The sequence below is a fragment of the Anas platyrhynchos genome, chromosome 15 (genome assembly GCF_047663525.1).
Source record: "Anas platyrhynchos isolate ZD024472 breed Pekin duck chromosome 15, IASCAAS_PekinDuck_T2T, whole genome shotgun sequence".
NCBI classification, from domain to species: domain Eukaryota; kingdom Metazoa; phylum Chordata; class Aves; order Anseriformes; family Anatidae; genus Anas; species Anas platyrhynchos.
In genome coordinates, this window is record NC_092601.1 from 17,100,623 (window position 1) to 17,122,862 (window position 22,240).

General features: G+C 59.0%; 1 protein-coding gene and 1 long non-coding RNA gene across 5 annotated transcripts in view; one reads left to right on the forward strand and one right to left on the reverse strand.

Moving 5' to 3' along the window:
- PEMT (phosphatidylethanolamine N-methyltransferase) overlaps positions 1-6,957 on the reverse strand; it is a 38,446-nt gene extending 31,489 nt beyond the window's left edge. For 2 of the 4 annotated variants that reach the window (XM_027468912.3, XM_027468913.3), the window contains exons 1-2: positions 6,559-6,716; positions 4,304-4,411 (exon numbers count right to left, since the gene is read on the reverse strand). In XM_027468912.3, the coding sequence (XP_027324713.2) occupies positions 4,304-4,411; positions 6,559-6,678 (228 nt within the window). In that variant the 5' untranslated portion in view covers positions 6,679-6,716. Of the gene's footprint in view, positions 1-4,303; positions 4,412-6,558; positions 6,717-6,905 lie in introns of those variants that run through there. The other 2 variants (XM_038186755.2, XM_027468914.3) reach the window with 2 other exon arrangements.
- LOC113845230 (uncharacterized) lies at positions 4,390-8,611 on the forward strand. Its single transcript, XR_011803677.1, has 2 exons — positions 4,390-5,623; positions 5,735-8,611. It is a non-coding gene; the product is annotated as an uncharacterized lncRNA (long non-coding RNA).
- The last annotated feature ends 13,629 nt before the right edge of the window (positions 8,612-22,240 follow it).

The window sequence follows — 22,240 nt, forward strand, 5'->3', positions numbered from 1 at the left end:
GCCCCCCCAACCCTCACCCAGATGCTGGCTTCCAGCCATTTCTTATGCTGCGTTTTCCTTCCCCCAGCCAGGTACTAAACGCACCGCAATCAAGCCACCTCTCAGTCCCCCCCCTTCTGCAAGACAAGCAGCGAGAGCTGCCGAAATCCCTCAGCAGAAGGCGTTTTTCTCCTGCCCCCGGAAGGTTTGCCAGGTCTGCACCCGGAGGTCTCAATCCTGACAGCTCCCGGCAGCGGGGGGAGGTTTTTAGGCAGGCACCTTCCTCCGAATTTAGCGAGAAGCGGTCAGAGGGCGGTGAGATTGGGCTGCCGGCGTCTGCAAACTCCCCCCTCCGCCCCACTCAAGCGCTTCTTATCCACTTGGCAGCTCTCTCTAGTCTCCAAAGAAGGAGAAAAGGAAGGGAAATTAAAAATAAACGAACCAAGAGATACACATCCATCAGGAGCCAGGCGTTGTCAGCTCAGGTCCCTGTGCAACTGCTTCTTTAATCAAAACCTCATGCAGTTTAAGCACTTGACAGAAATTCTAGAACAGAGATCTTGTTACCCTGAACAGGAAAACCTGCAACCTTGAAGAATAAAATCACATTTGCCTGATGGGCTCTATTTTCTTTATAAATCATGCTAAATTATGCTAATCCCATTCCTAGCCTTGACACCTGAGGTTTCGCCCCGCGGATTCCTGCGCCATGCACGGGTATTTCGAGGGGGTCACCAGAGGTGAGGAGACGAGCACGCTCTCGCGCAGCAGCTGAAGATGTGCCGTGTCTAAATCAGGCTGTGACGCCAGCCAAAAAAACTTTTAAGAGGCTCAAATCCGGAGAAGGATCGCTGATGGATGTGCTCCCTGCTTCGACCTGTTTGCGTGGAGGTGGACGTCAGCCACCTTGGCTCCCAGCTCTGCCACTTGCCTGCTTGCTGTTGAGACAGAAACCACCCAGCTTTCTAGAAACTCCCCATATGCCAAGGCTCGGAGAGCTCTTTCAAGCCTCCAGCACGCAGGTTATCTGCCTCTCCTGGCTTGGAAATGTTTGTCCCCGAGGAGCTGTTATTTAATATCTTCCTTAGTTACCAACGGAAGGGAAATTTTGCCCATCGTCCCGCGGCTTTCCAAACACAGATGGGATTTATTGAAGTTTCTGCCTCCCCGACCTCATTAAAGTTTTATGGCACGGCTCCAGCCACACGCCTCCTCCTCGCCAGGTGCCCCTCAACAGCCCCACCGGGGCTCAGGTCTCCCGGCTGCTCTCAACATCCTCGGGCAGCTCGAGCAACTTTCCTCCTGGAACGGCTCCGCTGCTGCTTTTCGGGGCCTCACGGGCACCCTGGCTCACGTGGGAGCGTGGCACCCAGCAGCTCCTTTTGTAACAGCCCCAGCGGGTGGGAAAGCAAGAGGCAGCACGAGAAGGAGAGGAAAAAAAAAGAGGTGAATAGTGCAGGAACGTGTCCGAGCTGTGCTGTGGATAACATAAACTGGGGGCCACCCAGGGATGAGCTGGGTTTTATTTGGCACTGATTTCGGGAAGGAGAAGAGGGGGTGTGAGAGCTGGGTTTTGGTGGGGAGGTGCAGCAGGAGACCCCAGGGGGACATTCATGGTACCCCCAGCACGTGCATGCAGGGAAGAGGGTAGGAACTGGGAGACCTGTGGTCTTTTGGGGGGGGGACTTTTCCCCCTTGTGGAATGAAGGAGCATCAGCCCAGCCCAGCTCGAGTCCTGCAGGCTGCTCCTCTTCAGCTCTGCTCCTCTAAACTGCTTCTCTTAAGCGAAGTACAGCACTCGACTCAACGAGCACTCAGGTTTTCTCTGAAGCCACGCTGCTCCACAGCCTCCGTAGCTCTTGCTTCATCTCCAAACACTGCGGTTTTGTCCAAAAGAAACACGCCGGCTGCTTAGCAGGGCAAACTCCCCGTGACTGCTGAGAGCAGGGCAGCCAGAGCTCGCTGCCCCGAGGCCCTGAGGTGCCTGTGCAGTGCCCGAGCCCCCGCCGAGGCAGGGTTTCCCCACCACATATTTATTCAGAGGCTCTGCGCAGCAAGGACAACCCGGCGCCAAGCTTTGCAAGAGGCAGACCTGGCCGGAGTTCAGGAGAAAGAGGGAATGAAGACGCTGAACTAAATCAGTGCGTCCCCACCCGATTTCTACCCAAATCGGGAATTTCACGCACAGGAGGTGTTTTGACCAGGGCCCCACGTTGCTTAGTAAGCACTGAGAGCAGAGGGTGCCTGGCACTGCCCAGAAACCCTTCTTTGCACTGAGGCTCTTGCAAGCCCAGACGAAGTAATTCAGATGCAGAGACGAGCTCAGCTGCTGGGAAGGAACTCAAAGAAAAAAAGACAAAGGGAGCCTGTGCAGGGATGCAGAGAAAGAAAGAAAGAAGAGCTGCTGGCTCCGTGCAGGCAGGGGACAGTAACCAGACAGGCAGGCTAGGGAAAATTCAGGGATGGCTGGAGCCACTCCTGCTAAGTTGCACCCGACAGCAGGGGCTTGCACAGGGCTGCAGGTCCCCCAGCACGCCTGCAAGAGCCTCCGAGCAGTGCCTGGTGCGAGCCAGAGCCTGGAAGGGCCTGAAAACATCAGAGAGATGCCGGGAGCACAAGCGTGTGGATGGAGGCACATGGACTGTGCGAGGCACCCAGCCCTCTGCAGCTGAGAAATGTCCAGTGCCACGCTCGCCTCCCCAGAGCTCCCCACCAGCACGCCCGCTCAGGTTGCTGGCTGCAAACCCATGCAGAGATGGCTGCAAACCCATGCAGAGATGCCTTCTGCTCCCCGCACGACTTGCTTGCAGTGCCACCTGCCGCCAACGGCAATGCTCTTCAGATGCTCGGAGGGGACGGCAGCAAGCCACAGCAATGAACTTCCTGCTGTTACATCAGCCTTCCCCGGCCTTTAACAGCAGCCAAACTCTTGATCCAAAAAGCAGCGCTATTTCCCAAGCTGCAGGCATCCCGCGACTCACAGGCAGAGCAGCAGACGCCAATAAAGGACTTTTTTTTTCTTTCCCTTTTATGCAGCTTCTCGCTGGAGCCCGTCTCTTCCCCCGGAGACCACATCCCGAATCTTCTTGTTCATTGCTGCTTTATGCTGAGCGATGACTCCGCAGCTGAAATAACGTGGCATATTCTAGCTCGCATTTCAGACACCGTGAGACTTTTTAATAACGAGTTGCATGAAAAATTAGGGAGGCTGCAACAAAGAACTCCGACAGAGGTTTCCACAGTGACTCACGGCTCGGAGAGCCTCGCTTTTCCAAAGCCCAGCGTGAGACGATCTCAAGAGCCCCCGCGCTCGGAGAGAGCCGAATCCTCCCCCTCTGGAAAAAAACAAGGCCTTTTTAAGGAGACTTCCCCGGGGTGAGAAGCGCTGCGGGGAGCTTTGGCAGGCGGCTTCTGGAATCTTGGCTGTGCTGCCATCCCGTTTCCATGAGTGCTTGCGGGGAGAAGGCTTCGTCCCCAGCCCTCAGCTGCGCTGCAGAGGATGCTGTGGGAACTCGTGATCCCCGTCCTGGGCTCCCCAGCTGGCGCCTTGGCTCTGCAGTGCACACTGCTCTTGCAGGAGGGTGGCAAACCGCAGTGATAAAGGGCACAGAAAGCTCTTCCAGCATCAGCTCCTGAAGCTTTATGGTGCCCAGCTGCAACCCACAGAGGCAGCGAGCATCACCTGTGCCCAGGTACCCTACCCACGCTTTGGGCTGGCTCGCTGCCACCTCTGCAGCTCTTCGCCAGAGTTTGCAGCGTGATGGAGGAGGGATTTCTTCAGGTTAACTTTTTTGGCTGGTTTTGTTTCCTGCATCCACACAACCGCCTGCCAACAAACTTTGAGGAGAAGCAGCAGGAGACGCGCCCAGCGCATCCCCAGTGTGGCGGGTGACCAGTGCCCGGCTGCTGGGGCAGGAGGTGCAGCAGGAGGTGGCTGAAGGATGGGTTTGCCTGCTCTTTCCCCTCTCCTGAGCTCGTTTCATAATCCCTTCTGCATCCTGCACTGGCTCCTACCTTTCTGTCCTCTGCCACATCGGTCACAGCCACCGCTGTCCCCAGGAGACAGCACAGCTCCCTGCTCACCCACTTTGAGTGCCCGCAACCTGGGCACAGCTCTCCCCACCCAGCCCAGCAGACTTCCCCAGAGGTGGTTTCTCCTCTGCCCTCGTGTTCCCAGAGCAATAAACACCACCACCAGTGGGGAGAATGACAGGGTTCCTGCAGGAGAGATGATTTAGGGGTGTTTGGAAGAGGTAGGGGGCTGCTCAATGCAGCCCAAAGGGGTTCCATCCCCTGGTGTGGCTGGTGTGCAAGCGGCTCTTACCACGTTCCAGAAGAAGGGGTTGAAGGCGATGGAGAGGATGGCTGCAATGAAGCCGGAGTCGGTCATGTCCACGTAGCCAAAGAGCTGCGCCATGGCTGTAACATCCACCTGGGGGGAGAGAGGCAGTTATTGGGGTCAGGGGGTGCCTGTGGGGGCACCGAGCCTCATACCCAAAGTGGGTGTCTTCGTCCCAAACCAAACACCCTGCAGGAAAGGATCAATCTTTCAATGTCCCCATCGTTAAATCTTGCAAAGCTCAGGGTGCAAGGCCAAAAAGAGGGGTGGGGGCTCCCCCAAAACCAGCTCCCCCCATGCCTCAGGGAGCGCCGTGTCTGCAGCGGTGCCCAAAAGGACCCGGGTGCTGTGAGGACCTGCTGCTGTGAGATGGGCACCAGCACTACAGGGAAACCCTACATGTGTCTGAGCCACAGGGAAGGGGGCACTGCTTCACGGCCTCCTTGCTCCTCGGGAGAGAGGACGGACACCCCGAGCCCCGCACCGTGCAGCCTCCAACTTGTTTTCCATTACACAAGACCGATGCCAACCCGTGGCACAGTGTGCACAGATGCACTTGCATCATTAGCTGCAAAAAAACTTTCCTGTCTTATGTAACAACAACAAAAGAAAACCCTTAAACCTTCCTGGTTTTCCTCCTTTTCTCCTTTCTGTTTTTCTCCCTATTTCCTTTTATCTCCACTCATTTTTTTTTCCCAGGACAGCTCCCTGTTGGTGTTTTTATGTGCAGCAAGCCATGCTGCTTCCCCATCCCTCCCCCTCTCCTTGCAGTGGTATGTGGATGAAAAACAGCCAGCGCCTTTTTTTTTTTTTTTTCCTCCAAAAACTTTGAAAACAAAAGACAAAATAGCAGCCCAGCCCGAGCCTTTCCCTCACTTGAATCAACACCAAGACAACATTGAGACGTGGAAGGATTCTGCTTCCCAAACACAGCTGTGTTTGCGAGTCCTGCGATGCCAGGGGATGGGAAGGGCTGGAAAAAGCGGCCTGACCCCTCCTGTCCAGGGGAGAAGCTCCCGCGGGCTCCTTCCAAGGAATCGGAGCGGTGACAGCAGTCACGGAGAGGGGCTGCTCGGCCTGCTGTCCCCTCACGGCCAAACGACGACCGCCCAGAGGACGAAGGGCGAGAGCAAAGGTTGAATTTTACGGGCAGGCACGGGGATCCTCGCATGGGTTCGCCCCCAGAACCTCGACCACCACCGAGTGCCCCCCGGGGAGAGCCCTGAGCGAAGGGGAGAGCCCCGAAGGCCTCTCCTCACTCCTCACCCTCCTTCCCCATCAGACCTCGTCCTTTCAGATCAGGAGGTAACCTGGGCACCGTGAGAGCCCTCCGGGGCCGAACTGTCCGGCCCTGCTTCAATGGCAAAGCCCAGGACCAGGACAGCTTCTTTCCTTCTTTCCTCTTGTTTCACACAGCGCCAGCACGGCCTGAACAAAAGCTTCTTGACCTACAAACTCCCGGCTGCCAACATCGTTAACATCGCGGCTCAACCTCCTTTTTCTCCTCCTCCTCAGCGACCAAACTCGCTGCTGGCAGCGGGAAGCAGACTGGCCTGTGCCTGGCGTGTGCTTTTCGGGATGAAAGGGGAGCCCATTAGGATGAGCTGTCTCGACAAGCAGGTAACGAGCACAGAACATCCGACTTTGCCCCCATCCTCCCTGACAGGCCATAAATAACTGCATCTCGGCAAGGCCCCAAAATCAGGGTGGATGGGAGCTGTATGGCCACACAGGGCTGGTGGTGGCAGCAGGAGGGGTTCGCCCCGCTAGGTGCTGTGAGGATGTGGCACGAAATGGTGCCTCCAGCAGCAATTAGGGCCGGGCAGGGCCACGGGAAGCACCTCAAGGCCCGTCCACGCGTGGTGCTGAGCATCCCTGCAGGTTTCCAGGAATCTGCCCCAACCCTGAGGGTTTATCACCCACACCCCTGCTCAGGGGGGGGACACAGGGCAGGGATGTGACCTCCAGCAGCCCCCAAACCTTCACCATCACCTTCCTCGCATGGGGCAGCGTGGCAGCCACCAGCAGCCACCTTCCCAACCCCACAGATCCCAGAACGACCCCAAACCCTCCACCCCCCTGCCCCACAACCCCCACGACACCCAAACCTCACACGGCACCATCCCACCCCCCTTGCCATGGTCCCCCCGGCCCCCACAGTGGGTGCAGCACGGCGAAGCGAGCCGGGATGGCTTGGGGGCACCCCCATAACCCCCCCCCTATGGCTTTTATCCCGGTACCTGCCCGTAGTCCAGGCCTTCCAGCCCTCTGCAGCAATCCCTCGGCCACCACCGCGACCCCGTTCCCCGCCGCCCACCCGCGGGGCCCCGCTCGCCCCCGGGGCCGTCCCGCAGGGCCATGACCGGGGCTGGACGGGGGGGGGGGGGGGGGGCGGACGGGGCTCGTTTTTTTTCCCCTTTTTTTCCTTCCCCACCAGCACCACCAGCACACGGTGGCGGTGCTGGGAAGTGTAGTCCGCCACCAAGAGGACTACAGGGCCCAGAGGACGCCGCGGAGATGGGGGGGGGAAAGGCAAGGAGGGAGCGGGGCCATTCCCCCCCAAAAAAAGCCTTGGGGGAGCACCCACCGAGCTCGGTGCCTTCGTCTCGGGGGGTTCCCGGCTTGTGTCCGGTTGCCGAGGGGGGGTGGCCGGAGCTGGACGCTCGCTGGACTTCGCCCCGGTGAAGCAAGAAGGAAAAAAATAAAAGGGGGGGGGGGGAGAATGGAGATAGGAGGGGGATGGAGGAGAACGGCACCGCCTGCAGCCCCCCGGGGTGGGGGGGAGGTGGGGTTGGGTCCCCTAGGGTCGTGTGGGGGGGACAATGGGGTTGGGGAGGGGGACAGGGGGCTCTGAGACCCCCGGGATGTCCTGGAGAAGTGGGGGGGGCAGTGGGGGGCAGGGGGAGCCTCACAGCCCTTTGGGGTCAAATAGATGGGGGAAGTGTGGGGCTTGGCAAAGGGCATGGGGTTTGTGCCGTGTCCCGCAGCAGGTCAGTGTTTGGGGCCAAAAGCGGGGTTTTTGGTACAGAAATTGCTGCTGGCGTCGCTGCTTGCTCATCCCAGGGCAAAATTTCAGCCCGGCAGCTCTGGATGTGTTTTAGGGCTGATTCACCGTGCCCCGCGCCCTTCAGCAGGTGGTACTGTTTGTAATGACTGCGATGATGATTCCTGGCGTTATTTCGTTTCTGCTCTCCCCTCCGAGACGTTTCGGGTTGGTGCAGCTGGTGGGGATCGGTCCTGTGTGTAGGAATTCAGGTAGGATCAGCCCTGCGGACCCCAGAGGATCTCTGCGTGGGCCTTCCAGTTTGATAGACCTTAATTTGAGAAGAAATAATTTTTTTTTTCAAAAAGGAGTTTGATAGGAAGGGAGTGTTGTGAGTGAGCTGCAAGCATCCCCTCCAGAGATCTTTCAGAAGCGGTGGTGGGGAAGGGGATGGGATATTCGTGCACATTTGCCTGGACAGGCACCAAAAACATGCACGAGGGATGGTTCACGTACAGCCCTCGCTGGCAAAACACCATCCTCTGAGATCGTGCTTGAAAGATGCTGGGACGCCCAGTGACGACCCAGCTCAGTGGGAAACCAGGTTTCTTTATCTCCACTCATCCAAATCCCTCTCTGCATCCCCATTTCCCTGCCCGCAGGACCAGCTCCTGCACTTTGGACTCTTGCACGAGGCTGGATCCCATCCCGGCCGGGCCCTACGAACGCGATCACAGCAGAAATTGCAGCGCTGGCTGGTTTGGGGTGGGATGCAGACGAAAGCGCTGTGGGTGGGAGCAGCGTTCCCCGAAACGGATTATCTCCAGCTGCTTCCGGCCTCTTCTCCCTGGCGCTGGATAATTTTGCTGCGTTGAGTGTGTAATTATCGCCTCTGCCATCTCCCAGCGCAGGAGGATGTTTATTTTGCAAGTCCCACCAGCTGGGTCCTTGGGGCAGAGGGGAGGGCGAAGGGGACGCGGTGGGGAGAGCAGTGACGGCAGTGCTCAGAAAAGGGGGAAATGTCTCCCCAGGGAGAGAGCTAGCAGGGAGGAAAGCTCTCCAAATGGGAGAACTTGTCCCTGGCTGGCTGGGAGAGGACAAGGACACCACGGCGGGCTGGGAGGATGATAAAGCTTCTGGGGGGAAACACGGGGCAGGAGCTGAAATCCCTGGGAAGGAGCTGAGACTCCACATTCAGGAGAGAAAATGGGGGAGGAAAAGGTAAAATTGTGGGAAAGGAGCTGAGACCTGAAACGAAGAGGAGCTGAATAATAAAGCTTTTGGAGGGAAACAGGGGGCAGGAGCTGAAATCACTGACTCTGAGTTTCTTTTAAAATTGTTAGGAGAAAAATATGGGGCAGGAACTGAAATCACTGGGTAAGAGCTAAAAGTCAGCATTCATGGGGGAGAGCGGGGTTGTCACAACCGTACCCATCCTGTCACCCCACGCTGGGGGGCACCCTGCACTTCAGGAGAGGGGGGCTGCATTTGGGGCAGGGGTACAGGACCCCCATGCTGCTCCCACTTCCAAATCCCCTGTTGAGGGGATGTTTTCCCCCGTTATAGGGCCGGGGGTGTTTGCAACAGCAGGGCCCCGCCACGCACCGGCCTTGGAAATATCCTGGCAGCTGTGCAGGAGACAAAGAGGGCTTTCTGCAGGGCTGCATCTCCCTTTGTGTCCCCATCCCTCCCCTTCTCCCTGTGGCGTGCCTTTTATCCAGAGCTCTGTTTCCGAGCGCTGAGCTAAGGAAGAGGGCACTGCCCTCCCCGTTCCCGAGTCCCTTCTCAGCTGGAAGCCTCCCAGCGGCCTTTTAAATCCCATCACAGCCCCGAGGGGTCAGCCTCGATGAATGTGGACTTGCAGAGTGCCTGCAGTGGGTAGAGAGCACTTAAAGTCATCAGGGAGAGGGGCGAGGAGCTGCCCTGCCGGAGGGAGGATCGATGGTGCGTGGGGTTTGTGCAGCCGCCGTGGCTTCTGCAGGCATCTGCTGCAGCTGCACCGAGGGGTTTTGTGCCTTTTCCTTGCTGATTGTCCACAGGTCAGCAGTGCATGCATGCAGCGGGCTGGTGAAGGATGCTTGATGTCAGGTTTAATGGGATGCTATGGCTCAGCAAGCTGTGGTTTGGCTCGGGAGCATTTCCAAGTCCCTGAGCGCAAGGAGATGGCAGGACTCCCAGCGCAGGGAGTGCCTTCAGGTGGGTTTCCTTTGGAAACGGGGCACTGGAAAACACCAGCCAAGAGCACGGGTTATTTTTGACTCCTTAGAAGCCCAAGGGAAAGTTTCCAGGCCAAACGATTGACTTCCATGCTGAGAAAAAGGAAAAAAAAGGCACCCACAGCTTTAACACTCCCAGCTGACTTGCTGCCACCCCTTGAGAAGCAGGACAAGCCCATGAGCTCCTCTGCTTGCCTTGAACCTCTTACAATCCCCTTTTTTTTCATCTCTCCAGCCAATTGAACCAGAATTGATGTTCATCCCTAGCATGCTTTGGCCACTAGTGTGGTCACCGGGAAGGGCTGCTTCTGCTGGCAACTGTTTTTTTTCCTACCCGATCCCACCACCCGCCTGGTGCCACCCCAGCCGTGTCCCTCGTTGACAGAGGTCCCATGGGAGCAGCTCTTTCCCCAATTCTTTCTGTCCCTTCCCCGGTGGCTGTGTCACAGCCCACAGGTTCAAACCTTCCACGAAGTGAAGCTGACCCCTGCGGGCTTAACCCTCAAAAATCTGCGCGGGTTTGGGACCGGCAGGTCATGCAGATCAAAGCCGGAGCATCAAAACACGCCGTAAACAAACAGGGCTGCACTGCAGAGACAAATAGTGCTGGAACACAGAGCTGAAACCTTGGGCAGGCCAGGCAGCCCCGGGACTGCAGCTGCTCCTGTCCTCCATCAGATAACGTGTTGTCACCGGCAGTGCAATGCTGCAATCCAGACCTGCAATCCTGGTGGAAATCCTCTAGTGTTTGTGCTGGAGGTTAGCTCTATTTATATTCTGATGAATGATTTACTCGAGTAATTGGCACACAGCTCCCCTATTACAGATCATAAAGAATTAATCACAAGATTTTTCAATACTCCCCTATTAATTTTATTAGGCTTGATTGAATGCGGCGGACTGGGAACAGACGGCGTGCGGGTCAGGCGCTGCTCCCAGTTACACCCCAGTTAGTGCTGGGGACTCGCACGGATCCTGAGCCCCGTAAATCTGGAGCATCAGCTGCTTTGCCTCTGCCTGCTCTGACTGCTCCTCGCCTCCATGTGAAAGCTGAGGGATGCAGAGGGGCCCTGATCAGCTCCACATACCCAAATCCTCCCCGAAAGCTGGGCTGGGGGTGGGCACGCTGCACTTCCAGCTCCGTGCGTCGGCGCGAGCCAGAAACCAGAGCCAAGCGCTCGGGAGCTCAAAATCTGCCCCTGGAGCAGTTGTTGAACATCGGCCCTGGGTGGAGAGCTCCTGCAAAGGGGATGCATGGCGGGGCAGGGGGCTTGTTGCCACCGCAGGCTTGAAGATGCCCGTGCTGGCAGCGGGGCACGTTGCCAGGCATCTCCTCCTGCCTGGCAGGAGCCGGCACAGAGCCACTGCCGGGCGGTCGTGCTGGGGAGGGGGCGCAGCAATGGCACGCGGTGCTGGTTGCCCACGGGGGAGGTTTATAAAAAAAAAAAATCACCAGCAAGAAGTCCTGACACCCGCGGGAGCAGCGTGACGCATCCCTGCCCCGAGCTGGCAGCGTAACACAATTAATTCCCCGGCGAAGAAAAATCTGAAAAGCCGCGGAGAACCGGGGAAAACCTCCAAAAATCTTCACGTCGAAGGCTCGCGGGCCTCCGAGTCCTTCCCCTGCTTTTTCGCCCGTGGGTGTTTTTTTGTCGTGCTGCCACTTGTGATGCCCGGTGGGCGCGAGTCGTGATGCAGGGGAGGGGACGGCGCGGGGTGGGCAGCGCTCACCTCCTGGTGAAGCAATTCCCACCGGGCTCCTGATCACTACCCGAGTACTCAGTGGGTATTTACGTGGGAAATTGGGAACTTTGGGGGTAAATGGAGCAGCTCGCCTGAAGCACGGCTTCTCCCGAGCCAGGTTTGCAGAGCGAGGGGCCTGGCACAGCGACAGCCCGCGTCCCCATCTGCTGCCTGGAGCAGCTGTGCTGAAGGGCACCGGGACGTTCCTGCCAGCAGCTCTTGGCAGGAGCCAGCGAGGAAACCGCCCCGCGGGGAGAGCTGAGCCGGGCAGGGCGAATCGGAGAGGCAGCGGAGGACAGAGCAGGAGCTGTCCTTCCTGCAGGCAAAGGGGAACAGCGACGGCTTCCTTGCCTTCACCGTGAAAATATTTTGCACCCTCAAGGTCCTGGCACGGGAGCACAGCAAGCGAGACCTGTACAAGGGTCTTGTCAAGCTTCAGTGTGCCACGATGTCCTTGCTTCTGGGCAAAGAGCCCCCCAGGTGATGGGGACCCCCAGCCCAGCCCAACTAAGCCTTATGAGGGAGCTGGGAAGAGCTGGCACGCAAAGCACACCCTATTTCCAGGGGTTCCCTGCCCCTCAGAGCCAAGCAACATGGGATGGAGCCCTCCGAATGACAGTCAGAGGGGCAGAGCCAACATTTGGGGAAGGTTTCACTGCAGCTCCCCCGCTCCCCGAGGCCGCCTTCATCACCGGCGTGCCTCTAACGAAGCAGAGGCTTTGCTTTCTGGGATCAATGAATCCGCCGCTCGTGACCTGTCTGCTAAGTGGGAAATCAGCTCCCTTCCCTCCCCGAACCCGTCTGAGCTCAGCTCCCAGAGCAGGCTGTGTCCCCGAGGCGCTCCGTGGCGCTTAATTGCAAACCTCTGGCTCTGATGAGGGAGCAGCAGCCCCCGCGCCGCCGCAGCGAGGAGATTTCGGGGCTTTGGGGGCAGAAATCCTCCCCAAGCTTTCCCTTCTCCTAAATGCCCTGATCCTGCACAGCCGGCTGCAGGGTTTATTGCCACTCTGCTCTCCCCCTAAGCCCTAAATCCCCCAAACCGTTTAAATCCCTCCAAAGCCCCTTCCGCGGGGACTAATGCTTTAAGGCGAGCTGGCTTCCCGAAGCAGGAGGCAGCTGCAAAGGTCACTGCCACCCCGTCACCTGGCCACAAACACGTCCCACACCCCAGGCATCCCATTTCCCTGTGGGTCCATCCCCATGCAGCTGCTTGGTGGGCACAGGACAGCTTTCCCCGTGCCTCCAAGTGACTCCGTGCGCCCCCAGCACCTTTTCCCATATGGTGCATGAATCCGAAGCTGAACCAGGCTCTGAAAAACTCCTCCAGGCATCTTCATCCCGGGGGTGCTGCGCTGCTCCAGGCACACAGCGTGTTATTAGGGGGACCCCATGAGCAGAGCAGCCAAGCCACCTAATGGTCCCCGCAGCAGGGGGACCCCAAGCAGCCCTGCTCTCAGACCTGGCACCCAGGAGTGCCACGGAGATCAAAAACCCTCATCCAGGACCCGGCAGGGGGACAAAGCCAGTGGGGGGGGGGATGCTTCATGCTGTGTCTTACAGCCCCCACAGCAAGCACCCAGCGCCACGGAGAGCCAGGCTCAGAGCCTGTCGGGGCCAGCAGCCCTTCCCCAAATAGTCCCTAAAAGCTGCGTGGGTGCTGTGCCACCTGGGGCTTAAAGCACCCCAGGCCCCCCGGGAAGGGCGACGTGCAGATCTGGGACAGAAATGTGCTCGTGGGGGCGAGGGATGAGGGCTCCCACTGGGGCAGGCAGGTTTATCCCCAGGAAGCACAGAGTTGGCTATAAATACCTCCTCGGAGCATCGCTCCCCCTCCTCTTTGATGTTGTGCTGCTATTTACTTCAAACCCGCTCCCGCTGCTGTTATTTTTATCTTCTCTCCTCTCCCCTCTGATTCACAGCTGTTTACGAGCCAAAATGTCTCAGAAGGGAAGTGGGGAGAAGCTTGGGAACCCCGGGACAGCAGAAACCCCATAGCCAGCCGCCTCCCCTGCCCTTTTGTGGCTCCATCCAGCAGCAGGAGAAGGACAAAATCTCTGCCCCGTGGGGGTCCCCGCGGCCCCTGGGGCCAGGGGCTGATGGATGGGGGTGAGCTGAGAAACTCAGAGCTGAAACCATGCTCACAATGCACCCACGGCTGGTTGGGATCCAGAGGGATTGTAAATTCCCCAGGGGCTCATCCTGCAGGGGTCTGCGTGGTTTTGAGTCCCATCCCCAGCAATTTCGCACTGTTTTTGCAGCCCGGCCCCGGCTGGGCTCTGCTGCCAGCAGCAGCAGGTGAAGGAGCCCAGCAGAGCCCTTAAAACCTTCTCCCTGGTGTATCCCAAGGGCTTTTTACTCCACTTTCCCCTAACCTTCAGCCAGAAACTGTTCTCAGCCGGGAGAAACCAGTCCTGCTTGGCCACGGACCGGCACGGAGCGCTGCAACCGTGCCAGCTCCCCCAGACATCCCCAAACTGGTGCCTGGTCACCAGACAGCCGGTCCCTGGAGGATCCGTGTGGCAGGCGACCAGAAGCATCCTTCACCCACAGGGGACAGGGCTAATAGGGTGTCCTGCTGCTCTTCAGCCACCTGCGTTTATTGCCTTTGCAAGAAATCGGGCAGCTCTGCGCTGCCAACCCCCCTGCCAGACCCTGAGAAAACCAGGCAAGCGGTTCAGAAATTAATGGAAGTGGAAAAACCGTGAGCAGACAGGCCCAGACGAGCTTAATTCCCTTAAATGAATTAAAAATGCATTGCCCCTCGCTGCTGGCAGTCCCGGCAGCGGAGGCAGGGAGAGCTGCGAGCACCAGCACCCTGTCACCCCCTCCTCACCCTGCCAAAATCCTGTCCCCAGGGAGCCCTGCCACCCCCTGCGTGGGCACCCCGGGAGGGGGGGACACTGCTGGGTGCCAGCTCAGGAGCTTTCAGGGAGAAGAAGCTGCTGGAGCTGACATTTTGGTTCTGTTCCATAACCTTTTTGGCAAGGCGAAGGATAAATGAACACAAAAAGGTCTGTGTGGTCGAAAACAGGGCCTGAAAAAAGAGGTCTGGGTTTTTCCTTCCCTCTGAACCAAAGCCCCTGCAGCAGGCCGGGAGGTATTTAACCACCTTGTTTAAGGTTTAAGGCGTTTAATCCCCTTGTCTCTACAGACAAGAGGCCCCTCAGGCTGTCCCTGTTCCCTCTGCTGCGTCTCTCCTTTTTTCACACACCCGCGGAAGCCAGAAACTGCCTGGAAGCACCAAAACCCCAAAGTCCCCTTTGCCAGGATGTGGGGCTGCAGCACCAATAATTTGCCTTTTTTTTAAATTTTATTATTTTTTTATCCCCCAGATCCCTGTAAAGGGGAGAACAGCCTTGGCTGGAAGGGCTTGACGCGCAGCGGTGCCGTCTGTCGGGGCGGATGTTTTGTGTTTGTTGCTGCTGCTGGGGAGCCACGCTCACCCTTGGGGCCCCGTTTGGACATCGGCAGCTGGGGGAGAAATTGGAGTCCAAAGGGCAGGGGGGGGAGGAGGAGAGGCTGGAGCCCTCCTGGAAAAGGTGACGGATCCCTCACCCAGCCCCGGTGGGGGCCGGGGACGAGGAGGCTTCTCCAGCGGATGGGTTTAGCGGGGGCTGCAGCGAATTCTTCAGCGTGGGGAAAGTTTGGAGTCCTGATGAGCTGCTCTTCTCCAAGGTCTGCTCCAGCCCAGACGGGCAGGCGGCCAGGGAAGCCTCCTGGCCGGGATTGCGCAGGAGGTCACGGCCGTCCCTGCGGGCTCCGCAAGCCGGAGCCGGCGAGGAATGATGCTGGGCGCTGGGAAATGGCTCGCCTTGGCTCCTCGCTGGTGCCCAACCATGTCGTGCTGGGCTGCAAACAGTTTGTTTTCCCCCTCTCCATAACACTGCAGCATGATGGGGTAACCCAAGGAGCTCACAAAGTGCCAGGCACAGACCCCGTGGGCGCAGCATCCGTGGGTGCAGAAGGCGCAGGGATGGGGCACGAGGCTGCAGCTGCGCAGCTGGAGAAGAAGATCTTGGGGTTTCCTTATCGGTCCTAAATCCAGCCCGGCAGGGTGCTGGTGCAGGGAGGCTGCCTGCAATCCATCACCTCTCTGACCGCCGCGTTGAGAGGAAAATGGGCTCGGGGGCACGCAGGACGGGTTTAGGGCGCGCTCTCCCTGCTTGGCTAAAATGACACTAATTAAGCCCCTTGCAGCGTGCAAAAGCTATTCCTACAGGGCAGACAATTAACCTTGAAACTTGGCTTTTAGTGCTTGGAGGGGAGCAAATTTTTCATCCTGTTATTTCCCTGTGCTATTAAGCTAATCCTAGAGACCGTGAGGGAGAAACAACATCACGCGCTCGCCGCCCTCAGCCGTGCCGGGCAAAGCGTGCAGCCCCAATCCTCGCCTGGCCAGCACGATTTGGTTTTCACCAGGATTTCCAACAGCACGAATGCTTTGGCCAAGTAGTGTGGCACAGCAGGGCTGTGGCACTGCGTGGTTATTATGGCCAGAAGTAAATCCAGCCCTATCCAAGCACACAGGACGCGGTGTGTCCCCGGCTCTCCAAGGCTGCAGCGTCGCAGCCCAGCACTGCACCGAGCTGCCGGCAGCTTGGTTTTCCTGGAGGAGGAAGGGAAGGAAGGGAGAGGTGAGGAATGGGGGAAATTCGGCCAGGGGAGGTTATGGGATGGGTCCCCCAGCGCCCTTCTTGTACAACAAAGCTGATGGCAGCACCGATCGTGCCTTCAGCATGGGGCTGCACCGCAGAGGCGAGGGGAAAGGGAGGATGGAGCCATGAAACCCCACCATGGGCTGCTGCTCAGGCATGCCAGCACATGATGCAGCGTGTTTAAGCACTGATTAAAAAATAAAAACAAAAATAAACCCACCAACAACCTGAGGACATCTGCTGCAAGACGCAGGGGGCAGAAGGCGAGGGGAACAGAGCCCCCCTGTGCATTAGCAGAGATGCTCTTTGCGGTCCTGTCAGGTGCTCCTCGCCTCCTGGGGCAGAGGCAGCTGCCCAGGGGAGGTCTCGAGGGTCTTTGGGGTGGGGGAAATGCGTGAAAGGCCTTGGGGAGGGAAGTGGGAGCGTGCGCTGGGGGTGCAACACCAGGAAAAGTCAACGCTGGACACGTGCCCAAGCCAAGCGGCGAGCTGCAAGCAAAATGCACCCGGGGTGCTGAGCACTAGGTGATTGATTTAGTGAATGCAAATCATTTCCCCGTGGCTGTAATTAATCTCAATTAATACTTAGGCAGGAAAACCTTTTTCCCTGTGGTCAATCTTAGGTTGAAGCCTCCTTTTCCCCACCAGAAAGCTGCTCCTGTTCGGCTGCGAGGGGAGCGGCTGCAGGGAAGGGCCAGCCCCATGGGGCCAGCCTCACCTCTGGGGATGAGGGTGGCAAATCCTGGCGATGTCCCCGGCAGGGAACAAGGGAAGATGCTCAGGACACAATGCTCCTGGTGGCAACAGTGCCACAAGGGAACAAAGCAGCCCTGGCTTTTGGTTGTACCCAGGTGCAGTGGGAGAAGCTGCGCCCCGGGGGCCCCAGCTGGGTGCCGGGGCGATGCAGCAGCAACCTTCCCCCCCAAAAAAAAAAGCCGTGGAGCAGCCCACGGTGTTGAGACTGCCACCGAGACGAGCGAGGCACAGGCGGAAAGGCTGCCAAGCCAGCCGCGAGACAGGTTTTCCCCACGGGGAGTTTTAATTCCATCCTGCTCGCTGGGCTGGCGTTATCTGCGGCAGGCAAAGCCTCCTGCGCACAGCCGCCCCCCAGGTGCTCCTCCAACCATCCAGCCTCCAACCCAGGGATGGATTCAGCCCTCTTCCCACCCTCAGGACCTGCAAATCTTCCCCCTGACCCTGGGCGAGCTCAGCCCTGCTTGTTCAGCCCCTGCTGCCGGGCTCAGCACCCTGCCACAGCAGCCAGCCCCCACCTGCGAGCCCAGCTTGCTCTGCTAATTGCCTGGCCTCGCAATCAGAGCACGGAGGGCTGCAGCAGCTCCTCCAGGAGCCATTTTGTAAGGGGGGTGCCTCCACGAAGTGCCGTTTCCCTGAAATGGCCCGTTTTTAACTGCTTCCCTCGTTTCTCGTAGGGGGGGGTGCATTACGGGGGATGGATAAGGCGACGGCAAGGAGAGCCGCGCCGTAAAAGCCGGTCTGCTGCTAAATCTGCTGGAAAAAAAAAAAGAGGAAAAAAAAAAAAAATGATGCTGCAAAGTGCTGCTGTGGTCGTTTAGTCATTTGTCAGCCTGGCTGAGGGGTGAGCGGTGCTGCCTGTGTGGTTTTCTCCATTTGTGTGCCTGGAGAAGGGGCCGCAGAGCGCCGTGAGCAGCACCGTGCCCCCGGTGCGCACAGGGCTGGGGAAAGGAGGCTGAGAGAGCCCCGCCAGGAGTTTTTCCTTTTTTTTTTTTTTTTGGGTGACTTTTTTGGCTTGTCTGCCTCATCCTCCCATCTGCGGCGTGATGCTCGGCTCCTCTGCTTCTCCAGGGTTCCTGCGGAGGCAAATTCAGCTCCTGCTGCCTCGCAGCTTCTGCCTCCCCGAGAAGCGTCTCCATGAAAGGCGCTTCCACAGCAGCCCCGTCGCCTCTTGCAGCTAGCTCTCATGGGTGGCTTTTATTGAAATAAAAAATATAAAAAAAAAATCGAGTAGGTGCCTGGGGAAGCAGATGGGACCGGCTTCTCCTGCCTGCTGTAAATCAGCGAGGAGCTTTTCAGGTTCCCCTGCTCGGGGAGCGGGGCCGGGGGGCTGCAGCCGCCAGGAGAAGACAAAGCGACCCGCTGCGTCCATCCCGCAGAAGTGGCAGGGCCCTAATGGGGTTGCTAAATCACGGAGGTACTTGGGAGCGTCCTCCCGAGGCGTAAATCAGCCCCGCTGAAATCAGCTGCCCGCCCCGCTGATTTATGCCGGGGGAAGGGGGGGAGATGCTGGATGGTTCCTGCGAGCAGCCCTGATCCCCCCGAGCCGAGGCAGGTGGCCACAAATCGTCCGACAGAGAGGGAAATAACTCAGCAGCCCCGGCTGGGGCACGGCAGCTGGGAGATGAGGGAAAAGTGGGAAGCCAGTGGGGTTAGGGGTGGCGGAGGACTGGGTTTTAGAGCTCACTGGTCCTCCCCAGCTCGGCTGGAGGCTGGGTTTCTCCAGGATGTGTTTATTTTTTGGATAGGGGAATTAGCCACGAGCTGGGGCTGCGCTTTTGGAGCGTTTTCGGTGCTCGCAGCTGCAATCCAGGGGCAGCAGGGCCAGAGCCACCACGTCCTCGGGTGATGCTGGCCCCAACCTGTGGAGAAGCTTGGGCTTCCACCACAACCCCCGGGCTGGCTGCTGAATTTCTTTCCCCCCCTTTTGCAGCAGGAACAGCCGTGTTGCCCCCAGCACCCTGCACAGCGTGGGCACGCTGCGCGCTCGCGGGCACGGTCAGGACGCGGCTCCCAGGGCTCGTTTCTGTCCCTGTGCTGCTTTACAGCACCACAAATCACCACGGCGGGATGCCAGCCCCTGGAAATACCTGCGGCAGGCAGGTATAAGCCGCGTGTTTTCATCCCCAGACGTGGGGAGTGGAGCTCAGCAGCTGGTGCCAAGAGCTGCCAGCCGCTCGCTGTGCTCCTGGTGGCACCCGGGCAGGGCTCAGCTTGGCACCGTGGCCGTGCCGGAGGGGATAACACCCAGCACGCTGCCTGCAGCCTGACATTTATGGGTTTTCCTGAACCCCCTGGCCATGCTGCAGCCCCACAGCAGGCTGCATCTCCCTGCCCCTGCCTGCAGCCCCCAGGCTCTGCTGCCCGGGTGCTGCCCCAAAGCCGGGCAGAGGCTGCCACTTAGTGTCGGGAAGGGAGCACGGCTGCTGCTGCACCCTGTGCTGCAGGCGAGGAGCCTGTGGTTTGGGGACCGGCCTCACCTGGGGGGGTCCCAGCACCCCAAAAATGCAATTTAGGTGGCCCCGGCTCCAGCCGTACCTGCCCCGGCTGCACAGCGCGGTGCTGGGCTATACTGGGATGCACTGGGCTGTGGCACCAGAAAGGGGGAAAAATTGCTGGCAAGGAGCACAGGTGATGCAGGATGGGTCAGAGAGAGCGAGCAGCAGGCTGGGGTTGCGGCAGAGCTCCCCATCCCTCAGCCTCTTGGGGAAACTGAGGCAGGGAGCAGCAGGGCAGGGCCGGGCAGCTCCCCCTGCCCCAAATATTCCTGCTCCTTCCCCTCCTTACGGCCTCGATTCCCTGGAGACCGCGGTGGCGGGGCGTCCTTCCCCCGCGATGCTATATTAGCTTAATAGCATTTTTCCACTCCATTTGAGAGGGGAATTTACAATGATCTCCGATTAGGATTGCCTTGTCAGCGCCATACGTCTGCCACTCTGCCCTGTTCGGCTCGGGGCTGCGGGGGCAAGCTGGCCTCCTCCTGCCTGCTGCTGTGTGAAAACCTCCAGCTCCCCGTGCCCCCTTTGTGCTTGCTAAAGAAATTGGGATTGGGAGGCAAGCTGCGCCCCTGCCTCTTTTTTGGCTACCCACCTTGTACTGGGGATGCTCGCAAAGCTGGCCAAGGACTCCTGCAACCTTTGCTCGTGGTTCTGCTGGCAAACCCCGCTTGTCCTGCTTGGAAGTGCTGTTTGGGGTCGTGCCTGCAAACCCTGCTCGGGGTTTTGATTGCAAACCCTGCCCAGGGTTGTCCCCACACCCGCAGAGCCCCTGCTCCCAAACCAGCCCAGGCAGCCCCATCCCTTCTCCTCGCCCGGTGCTGCCTCTGCTCTTCCTCCGCCTCTGCCACAGATGGGTCTGGGATCACTTACCAATTAGTGTGACCTGCTCATTAAAGCTCATTATCTGCCAGTGTGAACTTGGACAGGGTTGTGAGGGCTTGGCGGGGGATCAAAACCTTCCTCCTTTCCAACTGCGTCTCGCTCACCTCCCCCTGCTCCGGGAGCAGCCCCGTGGCCGTGCCAGGAGCCTGGGGGATGCCCTACAGAAGGAGAAGGATCCCACCTCAGCCCACTGCCCCCTGCCCGTGCTGGGGTCGGGTCTCTGGGCTGCACCCACGCTGTGCCGGAGCAGGAAAATGCCTGGATCTTCAGTTTGAGGCTGGGGAAACGCAGAGATAAATGGCTGGGTGGAAGAAAAGAAAAAGCAGAGCAGAAAGAAATAGGGCACGAGTGGTTGGGAACGGCCTGGGCTGGTGGTGGTGGCCCCGGGTGATGCCCCAGCCCCGGCACGGAGCTGGCAGCAGTGGGGAAATGCCAGGAGGCAGCTGCAGTGGCTGCAGCCCCCAGCTGGCTTCTTCTCCATGTGCTGTGCCATCAGAGGGACAGGTCCTTGTGGGGACGGGGCCCTCGCTTCATGCCATGGGTATCCCGCACCTATGAGCCAAATCTTTGCAGGCTGGGAAAATCAACCCCAAATGCAGCCTGGTTTTATAAAAGCAGCATGAGAGGGAGCCGTGACTTTCCCAGTGCCTCCTTCTCCTTTTTCCCAAAGCCGTCCTTCCCCGGGGAGTCACCAGGTCTGGCTTTCATTAGCGACAGAGCGCGTTTTGGTGAACGGCTCTTGTCAATATTGATTAAACTCCATCTTCCCCTGTGCGCAGAAACCCTCCTGCGCTCCCTTCAGCGCTGCCATCCTAAAATAACCCAGTAACAAGACCTTGCTTAACCCTTCCTTCCCTCTCCAAAAATCCACCCTGGGGGTGAAATCTCCCCCCCCAGCCGCTCCTTTGTTCCCCTATCGCGCGGAGCCACCCAGTCAGGAGGCAAAAAATCCACCAGGCAGTGGAAAGCAGCTGGTCGAAGTTCAAGCCAAACAGCCTCAGCTCGTGCGAGCCAGGGCTTTAACACGGGCCAAGCTGGGAAGGCTGCGCCTGCATCATTAACAAAATCCCCGGCAAATGCTCCCGGTGGCACCCAACCAGCTCTCCGGGGCCGCAGATTGTGCCCAGGAGTGTATTCTTCCCCCAGCTCCTCCTATTGCCAGGGTGCTTTTCACGGCAGACATCAGCGTGCCTGCATCCCCCGCTGGCCGGGATTAGCTGCCTCTGTTCTTGCTGCCAATTACTGGCAGCAGAGCTGCCGCGGGGATGGGGAGTGCGCGCCGGGTTGCCACCTTCCCGGCCCTAATGACGTGGGGCTGCGCAGGCTGCAGCCACAGCTCGGCTCCCCGCGGGTGAGAAGAGGGGAAATCAGCCCCAAACCCTGCTTTCCTGAACCCCAAATCCTTCACACCTTGCTGCTGGAGGCTTGTAGGGTCCCCGTTTTGTAGGGTCCCCGTTTTGTAGGGTCCCAGATCTCCGGATCTCGGGGCGCATCCGTGGAGACCTGGAGACCCCCCCACCCCTACCCTGTGCGCACGGGAGCGGAGGCAACGCGGGGCTTGCAGGCGGCAGACCACACTCAGCTGCTGGTGAATGCTCTGAGATTTCACGCTGCGAGAGGAATGAGCAGATAATAGGATTTGCTGTCTCTTCAAAGGGCGCGCGAGCCGGCCCCCGCGCTGAGCAGCGCCCCGGGAAGAGCTGCGGGGCAGATCCCGCTGCCACGCTGGGGATGCTCCGAGCTGCAGAGGTGATGCCGGGTGTGCCGAGGGCCCCGGGGTGTTTGCGTGGGGTCCCCCTGCGTGGGGGTAAACCTGGGACCGAGTCCTGCAAGGGCACGGGGCTGGTGGGCACGGTGCTGCCCAGCCAAAGCAGCGCCACGGGGTTTTCCCCTGACATTTCGGAGCAAAAGGGGGATGTGAAAGGCTGGCCATGCCACACCAGGAGCAAAACAAAGCGCCCCCACCTCCACCAACCACCCCGATGCGGTGCTTTTGTGCCATGAAGAGCTGCCAGAGCACACCCAGGGCACACCAAAGGCACGGAGGGCTCACACCTCTCCATCTGCACGCACACAGCCCGGGGCACTGCACCCACCCCCGGCACCTCTCAGACCCCAAGCTCCCCACGGGGCGAGCCAAGAGCCCGTCAAGAGGCTCCTTTGAAGAGCTCCCCCCCATCCCCGCGTCCCTGC